At 37.5% G+C, this 13,215-nt stretch overlaps 1 protein-coding gene across 1 annotated transcript in view; it reads left to right on the top strand.

Annotated features, from left to right (window-relative positions):
* Positions 1-9,743, top strand: part of LOC139738963 (uncharacterized) — a 70,691-nt gene extending 60,948 nt beyond the window's left edge. The window contains exons 8-15 of the mRNA XM_071649581.1: positions 533-604; positions 1,723-1,803; positions 4,777-4,873; positions 5,430-5,566; positions 6,340-6,606; positions 7,261-7,342; positions 7,904-8,006; positions 9,251-9,743. Coding sequence (XP_071505682.1) covers positions 533-604; positions 1,723-1,803; positions 4,777-4,873; positions 5,430-5,566; positions 6,340-6,606; positions 7,261-7,342; positions 7,904-8,006; positions 9,251-9,353 — 942 coding nt within the window. The 3' untranslated portion in view covers positions 9,354-9,743. The remainder of the gene's footprint in view (positions 1-532; positions 605-1,722; positions 1,804-4,776; positions 4,874-5,429; positions 5,567-6,339; positions 6,607-7,260; positions 7,343-7,903; positions 8,007-9,250) is intronic.
* Positions 9,744-13,215: the final 3,472 nt, after the last annotated feature.

The raw sequence follows: 13,215 nt of genomic DNA, 5'->3' as shown, positions 1-13,215 counted from the left end.
CACATGCGCTAGACAGCTGCTTCCATTGCTCAACCCGAGACGGGGAGTCGTCTTGGCCTTCGTGTCGCAGATCTTAAGCTTGCTATCATAGAGCGACAGAAACAAACACTACTCCGAAATTAAATGAAACCCAGTGACGAAGAACATCACATCCTAACTTCAGTAAAGAAAAAAAAAAAGAATAAGAAACGTGACACAAACTCTGTCTGTCACAGGTATACATTTATTCTGATTAGAAAACTATCAAGCTTAAAGCAGCTCTGTACCCCCAGGTAGGAATTTATCGCAAGGAACAGTGACCAAGGTTTGACTCAGACAATAACAGTTACTGCGTAAGTATGACATCATGCGACAATTCAAAACAAATGTTTTCCACGAGGTCACTGTGATGCCCTGCAGCACAAACTGTCAGTTCTGCAGGATCTACCTTCAGGTATACCGCCCTCTTGAGTCAATTTCAACTTGTTGTTCCAAATCTCTCATTGAAACCTATTTCTTTGTCTCTAATTGCTGTTGTTGTTGTTGCATTTAGGGTGAGCCAGGGGAGAGAGGGCTGGATGGAGCATCGGGGCCACCCGGCCCACAGGGACCGCAAGGACCGCAGGTATTTTAAAATTTGACAGTGTCGAGAATATGTCTGTATACTTCCTGACCAAGATATTACCGTAAAAACGTAACAACTCGACACATGACGTGTTGCCACGTAGTGACGTCATGGTTGCAGTAATCTTCTGATAACAAATGAGAGTGAGATGATACTGAAAAAAATTGATATAAGCTTTTCTTTTTTCAAGTTATGCTGCTTTTCCCCCAACTCCAACTGTTATTAATATAGTGACATCAACAGGGTGTAGAATAGAAGAGTTTGTTTGCAAAAACCGATAAGTCCATATTTGCCAAATGGAGATATGTGCGATTAAAGGTCAAGAAAAATAAAGAGAATTCTAAGAAAATTTTTGTTTCTTTTGACCATAACTTCAAAAAATGTACCTTATGTAGTGACCAATATATCATTAAAAAGGTACTATTTTGTACTTTATGACAGAGACCGTACTTCAAAATCTTCAAAAATGGACTTATCGGTTTTTGCGAACAAACTCTTCATATGTAGATTTACAATTTATTTTAACTTCAGTTCAATTTCAATTTCGATTCATTTATGGAACTCTTTCAAGACTACAATGTACAAAAATGAATTTTGGCCGACTTTTCTTTCTACAATATATCAAATTTTACAAACATATTAAACCCATTATTTCAATAGTTGTATGATTTTCCTCGTTAAACTGACCGCCTCTGCTCATTGTGCTTTATAATAAAAAATGAATTCTGAAGTCACTCCCATGTAATGATTATTATTCTAATATTTCTCTGAATGTATCTAACCCCCAACCCATGTGTATCTCTCTCTCTCTCTCTCTCTCTTTAGGCTCATAGGCTCTTCCTGATTTTTTTTTTCTCAGTAGCGTAATGTTTGTATCATTTTGTTTTTACTGCAACTTAATTGTCATTGCAAATTGTGATGATGTGCTCTATTCGATTAACATGTTCATTATTATTATCTTTTTTTTGTATGTGTAATACGCTGACATTGTCCATGCAGGTAATTGGATTGTATGTTTTTAACGATTGGACCCCTTTGAAAGGGCATCCAACCCACAAGCTGAAATAAATTCACTTTCATTCATGATGTTACGATTTCTCTCCAAAATATGACATCAGGGCCCAATCGGTGAGCAGGGTATCATTGGCACACCTGGGATACGAGGACCAAAAGGACAAGCTGGAAGTCCAGGCAGAAGGGTACATTCCTTTAAGTTATTATTTTAATTGAAGGGTAAGGGTGTTTTTATCACCCCTTACACTGATCTTTTTCAGTTTAAGTTTGTTTTCCTTTGTTTAACATCACGTGTTAAGCATCTTTTTTTTTAAGATTTGTTGATAATCACCGATTAATGTTGTGATTAAAAAATGACATGATAATAACTCATAATTCTAACAAGCTGATATATTTCGAGGAACTACATCAAAATCCAATAAAAAGTAAAGTTGTGAATGTGTGCGAAGCAAATGTTGACTGTGTATGAAAACACGAACTCTCAATTACGAAGTTCCTCGCTTCGAATCCTCACTGGCAGCCGGACCTTTACTCACAGGCCATCCGGACATTGACCATTCACACTATTCAAAGGAGACTTAAAGGCACAACGTTATAATGGTACATGCTTACTCGTAAGCCTTTAAAAGCTGTCTGTTTTGTTAGGGGATACAAACTAACAAAATTCAATAGATCCCGATATTCATTAACGTGTAAGATTAAAGCCACACAATATCAACACAGAACCAAGCGACACACAGAATTAGATATGCAATTTGCTTGAAAGCAAATAACACAAAGATCGAAGTAATGTTATTGATCGATGTTGCATGCAAAGCCATGCATGGGTCCATCGGAATAGCGTAATTAGCGCAAGGTTACAAACTGGCCATGTGCAGAGCGCTGTAATAGTGGGCGGGAAAGGGGACTCCTGCATTATGGACGTGGGAATAACAATGGCACAACGCGCTGTAGTATTTGTTAGAATTATTACCTTATGCTAAATGGGGAAATGGGGGCTGGGACCTCTTAGTTTGGTCAAGGGAAAATTTGTCTTCCCTCCTTGCAGTATTTTCCGTCTTTATATTTTTCCAAGAACCAAAGTGTGTGAGTGTTTGTGTGTGTTTATTTTCACTCATTTTGGAGTGACCTCAGGGATCCCTGAGACGTCACTCCAAAATGAGTGAAAATGAATATTTTCACTCAAAATTCACTCCAGTTTCACTCCATACTCACTCTCTTCTTACATTCACTCCTTCAAGAGTGAATATTTCCACTCGCTTTTTTCAGAGATTATATAAAACAAAAAGAAGAAGAAACAAAAAAGCGCGGCCAGGTATAGAGATGCGACAATAATATGTGTATAGTTTGTGGGTGGGCAATGGGGCAAGACAGTGGGACTTTATACCAGAGATATTCCAATGAGCTTTGACAAGTCATGTCAGTAGTATGATTCCCATTCACGCATGATGAATTATAATGTACAGCCTAAAGCGTTAAGATATCCACGATAGACTTGTTCCATTCAGCATAATTGTGCACCACTTTGACAACGAAACGTTGCAAATGTATGCAATGTGTACGCAACGTTAAACTAAAAAGAAAAATGGCGAGGTGCATTGACCCAAATATTTCTTCTCCTTCTTCTTCTTCTTCTTCTTCTTCTTCTTCTTCCTCCTCTTCTTCCTCTCTTCTAACCGCCCATAGCTTTATAAAGCTTCCGGTACTGTTTTTGTTTCACGATGCAACAATCATTTTTTTTTAAACGACGGAACGTGGTTTCAAATGGTAATAACCTGTACTTACATCGCCTGTAAGCATAATAGTCGATTTGACCGATATCGGAAGTGCGGTGATCCGAAATTATGGGGTCTCATCAACTTTCCCTCTACTTAAAATATGCCTTAGCATAAGTTATTCATATAAACCGTCTTGAAAAAGGCCTTCGCTTTATTTGGAAGTAGCGAGTCGTACGATAATGCTTCTTGGTCAGATGAGACCACGGTTGTATGGTTGGTCATTTATAGATACCTCGAGCGTTATATACTTTTGATTTCTTTTTAAAGATTTACTCCCCAAAATGAGTTCTGCAATCAAAAGATGGATATATCATATTTCTCTTAAACCGGCATTATCTTCATCAAATATGACGTCATGAAAAGTCTGATTCATTATCTTTAATTCAAGGACATCTCCACTTGCTATGATTGGGTGTTCTTTGTATGTTCAAAATAGTGTGTATTGGGATAAATCAAAAGTCAAAAGTCGCAACAATTCTGCTATTGATAATATACTGTTTCAATTACACAGTGCTAAACATTAGATGATTGTTTGGTCAACATTTAATGTTTGATTTTAATCTGCAGATACTATTGCAGTTTGTAACTCATGGATAAAGTCATGAATATAATGGTAATCTCACAATGCATTCTACACATGCCTTCCATAAAAAGACACTCACAAAAAAACAAAAGCAAATGGAGAATATACCTGTTTGGCATAACACGTTTGCTCCATTTTGCAACATTTCACATCTGATCTTCCTCATAACCAGTAGTACTGTGCATTCCAGCAGTGTCTAATGTAAACAAATGAGTTGTTATTGTAAAGAAAATTATCAAGGCTTTCTTAATTTGTAACATTTGAAGGAAATTATGTATTTTTGAAGAGAAGCATGATGCACGAAACCGGAATTGCAGGACTTTTTGATGGATTATTATGATATTATCTTGACTTGACTTGACTCTAAAGTGATAAAAATATATATCTCCTGAGGTAAAATTGAGTCCAAGTACATGAAAAGAAAAGAACATAAGTATGCTAGTTAAGAACTCTGTGATCGAGTGAATAAAATCTTCGTGCACTTGTCTTTATCGTGAAACAATGTGAACGTAATGAAAGTTCTGCGTGACGTCATAGACGCGAGTGCTCCTGTAGACCTGCACGACGTCAAAATCCAGATTGGACGCGTGTTAGATTAAGGCAGTTGAGGAATGAACTACGCATGCTCCAGGTTTGGAAATGACGTCATCGAAGTAGTCCACTTTATCAGTTTAAAAAAAAGGCACACTCTATGAAAAGAAAAAAGAAGACTTTCTATAAAATGGTAAAGTGCGCACATTCGGTACAGGCTAAAACTTACATGCGTATCAAATAACCATTACCTTTGTTCCTATTAGGGACGTCGTGGACCGGAAGGACTACCCGGGCCACAGGGACCGAAAGGCATGATGGGTATTCAGGGGCCACAAGGGCCCAGGGGCCTACCTGGCACAGGTCAGTAATTTGTTGGTGTTATCTTCATTTTGACCTGGCATGCTTTTACAAAAGTAGATTTAAAAAAAAAAGAAATCGCAATTTTCTGGTGACATTTCATTAAATGATTATCTGCTTACAATATCACTATGGATATAATTGATAATCATAATGTGATACGATGGGATATAACAACACATTATGATTAAAAATTGATACCACATACGTATTGCATCGTATTATTACATCACAATACATAATGTAACACGATAAAAATAACATTAATATGACCTTGTCCTAGAAGCTAAGCCTCTTTCAGGGAATAATTATGCTTGTGTTACACATTTCTTAATATGGGGGTCAGCGAGATAAAATTCAAAATTATCATGAGTAACTGGACTCCCAACTCGAGAGGTATAAAGCAAAATTTGGGGTAGTGTTTGCATTTCTTTTTTTTTTAAGAATCCGGTTTGCCTTGTTAAATGCTATGCGTTTTTTGCCATTATATTGTCTTTTTCCTTGAAGTTTCATGTATTGTCATCTGTTCTTTGTTTCTTTGATGTTTTTTTTTACTCAGCTGTGAAGGGGGAACCTGGAGCAATTGGTCCCCGAGGCCCACCTGGCCTAACTGGCACCCCAGGCAAGAGGGGCCTTCAGGGCCCGCCAGGCCCACCGGGGCAGAAAGGGGAACAGGGAGATTTCATAACTCAAGGCGTGAGTGGTAACATCCCATTGTCTCATTAAACCGTATAAAGACTCTACTCGTCTATCATACTTTTATTATTACACTTAAGAGAAATATTGTTCCCATATTAGTGCATTAATCTGTTCATGCATTTATTTCTTTTTCTATTTATTCATTCATTCAGTCATTCATTTGCCTTTGCTTAGAGCATGTGACTTTGCCTTGACTGTGTCGAGACAGACTCTTGATCATGTCGTCTTCTTACACCATTCTGAGTAGAAGATATTTTGTGACTTGCGTTGAGTGATATACGACTCACGATCTTTTTGAACACCCAGAAAGAGTCTGGCGTGGTCATTGGTGGTAAGCTCAAATTAGAAAAGTCTGATAAAAGGACTTTAGAATCTCGAAAATTCGGGCGACGATGGGCAAAAAATTTAATAAACCACATCTTTCCTCTTTGCCTTATCATTCTATTTCTGTGTATTGTATCGACCCTTTCCTTCATTTAAAGCCCACTGTCCCTCCAAGCGCCACTTTCTCCGGTTGATTACCGGAAATATGCTAAGTGCAGATCGCTTTCCAGTTTTGGCTGGCCCATAAGTCTGTGTGCGCTAACTGCGCTGTGACCTGTTGTGCAACATGCATCTATCATACTTACCTACTAATGCTTATGATGATGAAGAAGTCACATTTGCAAGTTTATTTGTACGTTGCTTTATGTGGGGGGAATCAGATTTTGCCTTTCACTTTGATTGTATTTTTGCATTTCCTCGAATCCCCACCCCCTTTTATCCACCAGCGCATAATCATCGTGCCCAATGAACTGGCAATGAACAGCATCAACGAGGAGGCGGCCCTCGCCTACCGCCTGGACGACAAGAAGCTCTATTTTCGCGACGACTCGACGTGGAACTGCCTAATGGCGTCCTCCGATCTCCACCAGGAGGTGAAGACAATGCGAGGTCCTCCGGGACGTCAGGGGGCGCCGGGCCCGCCAGGCCCACCGGGCCCTAAAGGCGACAAGGGCGACGTCGGGTATCCAAGCGATATGACCAGCCCGGGACAGGTGTGTCACGTTGTTCACAGACAGTCATAGATACAGACACGGACATAGATCAATACAGGCACAGCTACAGACACGGACATAGATCAATACAGACACAGCTACAGACACATTATGCAGGTGCAGACTCAGACGCAGACACGGATATTGACACATAAACGACACAGAACCGGACGCGCAATCAACTAGACAGATAAAGACACAGACACTTGACAAATGTCACACAGACATGGAAAGCCGCACACAGATACAGACAATGACACCGATGCAGATACAGATGTAGACATGAACACTGCAGACACGCCACATGCCCAGACACAGGTATCTTTAACATTTTAGTCTCAGTGTACGCAAACACATTAAATCATGTCAGCTCAAAATGGACACGTGTTCCAGAGAGTCAAACATAAACATTAGCATGAGTTATCTGACCGGATTGATACACGGGGAGTAATGTGGTTCGTCGTAATGACACAGATAAGGAATGACCGTTTTTCTTTTCTTTTACGTTGGCAATCTGGATCTTACAGTTTTATTCTATCTTAAACGTATTGGCTCCCAGAGTGCCAAACTAGACTTGACAATTGGACAACATAAAGTTAGCGATGTTCCTGTTTTACTTTTTATTATTTTTGTTCTCGTTATGCTTTATTGCAGGACTTTGTCTGTGGAAACGGCATTATGGAGCCGGGTGAACAGTGTGATGACGGGAATGAAGACGAACACGACGGCTGCATCGGTAAGGGACTTGTGAAATAATATGGTCCTAAAGCAGATATGATGTGTGTTCGTGTGTGTGTGTGTGTGCGCGCGCGCGCGTGCGTATGTGTGTTTGTGTATAAAAGTATCACGTGTGAAACTGGCCACATGTGCAACATTTCTTCTTTTTGTCTCTTTTATTTGGTTCATTAGCTCAATCGAGTTCTCTTGTGAACGTTATTATCAGACCAACAAAGCCGACACGAAATTACACAACCATGCAGAAGAAAAGAGAATGGTTCTCACACACACGCGCACAAACAAACATATAAATACAGACACAACCTCACGAAGGTCCACATGCAAATTTATGCATGCATTTATCCATCTATTTATTCATTTATTCATTTATTCATGCATTCATTCATTCATTTATTCATTCTTTTATGTATGTATGTATGTGTTTATTTATGTATTTGATTATTGAATTACTTATTTGTTTGGTTATCTTTGTATGTTTATTTGTTCATTTGTATATTCATTTTTCTCTCTAATTCATCTATCTATCTATTTTATCTTTCTCTGCCACCCGTCTATGCAGACTGTAGACGATCTTATTGTGGTGATGGCTATCGTCAGCGTGGCGTAGAGGCGTGTGACGGGACGGACTTCGACGGAAGGACGTGTCAATTCTTCTTCCCAACGTGAGTCCAAGACGATGACAAACAAACAAACAAACAAACAAACAAACAAACAAACAAGCGTTTAAAACATTCATTGGCATTAGCCATACTTAATATCATTTATGCATTATGTGTTCCAAAACTCGACCCGACAGCATAATTTTCCTGTACTCTGTCCTGGCATAACTTTTTTTTTTTTAAATGTGTAACACTTGAGATAGCCCTCTCAAACCTTATGCTTCAATTCAATTCAAATTAATTCAGTTTTCATTTAATTTTCATCCAACAAAAGGGTAAAACAAAATAGAAAGCATACAATACGAATATTTCATCAGTTTTTAGAAATTCGTAGTGCATTGTGGATCCTAAAATATAGGATTTTTTTTTTCCGAAAATGAATACAGATATCATACTTTGCAATGTTGACAAGAAAGTAAATTGAACGAGAGAAAAGAGTGGTCTACTGTAGAATGGTAAGAGGGAACTCGAGTTATATCACTCATTTTATCGTGAATTTGAAGTGTAAATCTGACGCGACAGATTCAAAAAATCTCGCAATGAAGTAATAATTATAACAGCAATAACAATGTCAGTTTGTATCTTATCTTGCATCAGCCAGGGCCGATTTTCGCTTTGTCTATCCACTTCGTGCAAAGAGGTCGTTTTCTTCGCCAAAGTAGCATTGCCGGAAACAACCAAACAGAGAGGGGAAATTTATAGGCTGTACTCTAATCGTGAAATAATAGACTGACTAATAGAACCGAAGAGCTGTAGTTTTACATTCGTAATATAACAAGCTTTGAATGCGTAATGTCTTTTCCGTTGCTTGCTGTATGATTATTAGCGCAACTGATCGACAAATTGCCCTACATCGACGTACCGATAGAATCCTATTTTCTTTGCTCAATTATCCACTAATGAATAATATTCATTCCGGTCAGTTTTTCTGTTTGCGTTCGTTACAGCTCGATAGGACAGAACATATCCCAAATTTGAAACATCTGCTTCGCCATATCATTCAGACATCTGGTATTTGGTACGTTCCTATTTTATTGTGGTTTGGAGGGTTTTTTGGAGCAAGGCGTATATAGGAGAGTAGGTTCTGCTGAAGAATGATATAAATTTAAGATCAAGTCAACAGTCGGTCATACACCCTGGCAGTCTTTGTCTTGAACATTTACGGTTTTGGATGGTACTCTGTTCAATTTTCGGCTTTCTATAATATAATGTTGTACTTACGTATGTGTTCCCTCTCCCTTTTCAAGGTACGACACAATCGGAAATCTGCGATGTACTAACAGATGTCAGATTGATACGGGTGCATGCATGGTAGTGAGAAGAAGGAGAAGAAACTTACAGACGCCGTGATGAACTCCATCGGGCACCGCTATGGATGTTCTTCGCATTCTTCATTACTCCAGTGCTACTTTACGATCAGGGATAACCACGCGATATGGCGCGCGGGAATGTGGGATGAAAATCATTTCTTGGAACAATCTGGTACAAATCTAAACTGTTCTTGTGCAACTAACATAGTCCGGGCATAAACAGCCTTGTCTGCAATCAGATGAACCCAGGAGCGTTCGAATAATAGATAATAGATTAGCATTGCTATTAAAACAACATGGAGACTTTTTATTGAATTCCATTTTTCTATAAAAATTTTATTTCCTCCTTTAGAGCAGACCTCTTACAGGCTAAGACTGCGAATGATTTTATTCCTTACTTAATCATTCATTTTTAATAGCACATTTCTTTTCATCTTTGATTTACTGGTTATGCTTGACGGTTTCACTCAATCATGGATTATATTTACGGTCCAAAATGAAAAAAAAAAATAACCACAGATGATACAGTAGTTTTTCATTTTGTATATTAGGCGCACTTTTCGTGAGATTCTACACACGTTCATTAACCATACATGTTGAAACACTCAGATTATCGCATGAAATAATCCCAAATAAGACAGTTTAGTTAAAATAACATCCATACGACAAGTCTATGTTAAATTTATAAAGCAAAATAAAACTGAAAAGATATCCGAGTTAAGACTGATTAATTGTATGTTATAGTCGTCAATTAGGAATTATTCTTTACCATTATCTCTTAAGCACTTCGAAGAATACAATTGTTGACAAGTCTATGACAAAACTCTCACTTGGAAATGTCTCGAAGAAACAGTTAAGGAAAACATATAGTGTTAGCCTTTATTAGCTTTAATTTAGGTAACTACGACCCATCACCCAAAATTTATATGCATTTCATAACTGACTTAGTCACCTTAGTCGTAGGTTTTCAAGTTTATATCTATGTTTTATAATATTCAATCAAAATGTTGCAGAGAGGGAAGTCTCCGTAAAAAAACAACGACAAAAAATGTATCAAGAACAATTTGTCTTTATGCCTATTTAGTTAGTCGAAAAGCGGAATTGTTAGGTGCTTTGTAGTAAATTAGATATTAAAAATATTCAATCAAATTGTATGCAGGGGCGGATCCGGGATTTCCGTAAAGGGGAGGTGCCTTTACAAAATCAAAGGGTGGCGCAAGAGCCCCCCCCCCCCCATCCATGTTTTTAATTTCTTTTGTTTAAAAAAAAATAAATAAAGAGGGGGGCGAGCGCCCGGTGCGCCCCCCTCTGGATCCGCCACTGTTGTATGTGAGGTTGATGGTGTTTTGAGGTGGCATTCCCTGATTCATTCCAAGTGCAATGGAGATTATTTGCCTCTATTAGCATGGTGTAGTTACCACAGAGATGAAATGCTCGGGAAAAAAGTACAGGCTGTATAATTTCCTCTGATTAAATACAATTCTTGTGCTTCTCATGCAGACCAGCATTGATTTGATTTTGTTTTACATCAAGAAGGAGTGAAGATGTATAGGAGAGATCGCAGTTACTGTCAGAATGTTTTATTAATTGGTAGGTGTTCGTCATAATCCAACAACTGCGTTGGAATTTACAGTGTCTGTTTATTTTGTAGAATTTTGTCCTTTTTTATAATCACAGTTCTCATTTGAAGTATCAATTTATTCACAGACTGTTGTGTGATGTATTGAAAGAGCGTCTTTGGTATATTTTGTAAACTATGAAAAAAGTCTGAGTGGAATATCACTGAGCAACTTCAATTGTTGTCTTTTAAGTGCTTTTGAAGGGTTGTGATATTGTATTTTTTGTTAGTTTCTTATAGATCTTGTATTTGGCTTGTCCACCCTTAGCGAAGGAATTAATCAATGGTTTCAAAAATGAGTTAATTGCAATGTAGTGAAGTACCTCTTAAAAGGCCTTTTCTTCTAAGGTGATGTGTCCTTAATACGTTTTTACCTTTTAGAGTAATGCATGTAATGTCATGTGAATTAGGCAGCAAGAATTTGTAATCCTGTGATGTGTTTTGTTATCATTGTTATTATCATTATTATTTTGATCATTATTACCGTCTCCATCATCTTTATGGAATATGTTTATCAGCCGTAGATGATAGACCACAGTAATTTTTGTCTTTAGTAGATAACTATATCTTATTCAGTGTTACAGTAGCTTTTTTTCATAACCCCTGGGAAGTGATTGTAAATAACGTTGCATACAAATATATTGTACTTAAGATTGTTTGCTCTTAATCGTTTCGATGTTTTAGTATTGCAAACTGTGTGCGTAACTAATGATCTGGGACTTTCCGCTATAATCTTAACCATAATCGAAAATGCTCATTTTGTACGCGTATTGTGAAATCTGCATTTTAGTAAAATCTAAATGTCAACGTAGATTGGGGCGGCAAATGGACAGTGGGGGCACTACGCAATCGATAAGACTGGTGCCGAGTTCGAATCCTGCCCAGTGCTGCCTCGCCCTCGGACAAGATGTTTTTAGCCACCATATCCCACTCGACCAAGGTGTACAAATGGGTACCTGACAACGCTAGGGTAATAATAATGGTAGGACCCTCTGGTAGAAAAGTGACAACACTGAAGAGGCTATCCTGGAAAAAAGAAGACCGTTATCATAAACTAGTAGTAGACGTCTACATTTAGACTACGACAGACAAATTCCCCTTGAAGAACATCCCATCTCTCAAAGGTAGTCATTGTGGTACCACCTGTGTTTCGAATTCTCCCATGTAGTCTCAATCAAACTATCCTACCGTACCTTTATTAACAATGATTTGTTTGTGCTTGGTGATCCTTCTACAATTCTAAAATCTACTTCTTGTTTTGTCTGTGATTGGTTTCCGAATTCATGTATTTATATTGCTTATAATAATATTTGTGAAAATATTTTGCACTTTTGTATTGAATGCGAACTAATTGTAAAGATATAAATACGTAATACAAGTGTATTGATATTCCCCGTGAAATAGTTGCATACCTCAAACTACGTGTATATGTTGACATGTATATACATCGGCATATGCATATATATATATATATATATATATATATATATATATACATATGCATGTGCACATATCGTGTGATTGTATATGAAAAATAAACGCAATAAATGGAGATTTACGCGTGTATAAGTATACACATATATATTTTGTGATTTTTCTGCCTCCTACAAAACCGGAGTCTTCTAAGTTGACTCGAAATGTATGTGAATTTAATGAAATTTTGTTAGGAAGAGAACTCCACAAGATTTTACTTAGTTTAAAAAAAAATCTTTATGTTCACAACTGGATGATATCTATGAGATATGGTACTTTCCCTCCTTCGTGGCTGCAGCACGATTGTGGTGTGTGTTAAAGGAGACCTCTGGATGATTTTAAAACTTTTACATTAATGAACAACTATAAATTGGTTACACTGGGTGCAGAGTTTCAGAATTTCTAGTGAATGGGATGAGAAAAGGAGTGTTTTCAAAATTTATAGCGAAATAATAATTATAGTAAAATCATGATTAAGCAAGTGATATTGTAATAGAAGTACATTGCTACATTTCTGAAATAATTATGTGAGGCTCCTATGTAATTAACATTATTCAGTGTAATTTAAGTATTGTTTCACTGCTCAAGGACCACAATAAATCCCACAAATGTATACATGGAACGGTTGATTTAAGTACTACAGGATGTGAAATTATGAAAATCGTCTGGAATGCTCCTTTAAAGATAAATCATGTAATGCATAAACTGATAACTCCATGTTGAGATTTGTGGATTTAATTGTGGTCATTGAGCAGAAAACAACAACAACAACAATACTCTGGAATCTCCGAACGAATTACACTGAACAAGC

The sequence above is a fragment of the Diadema antillarum genome, unplaced genomic scaffold (assembly GCF_040938485.1).
Source record: "Diadema antillarum isolate AM-2024a unplaced genomic scaffold, OU_Dant_1.0 seq00000776_RagTag, whole genome shotgun sequence".
Taxonomy (NCBI): Eukaryota; Metazoa; Echinodermata; class Echinoidea; order Diadematoida; family Diadematidae; genus Diadema; species Diadema antillarum.
The sequence above is the reverse complement of the archived record's forward strand: the minus strand, read 5'-3'. Positions and strand labels throughout refer to the sequence as shown.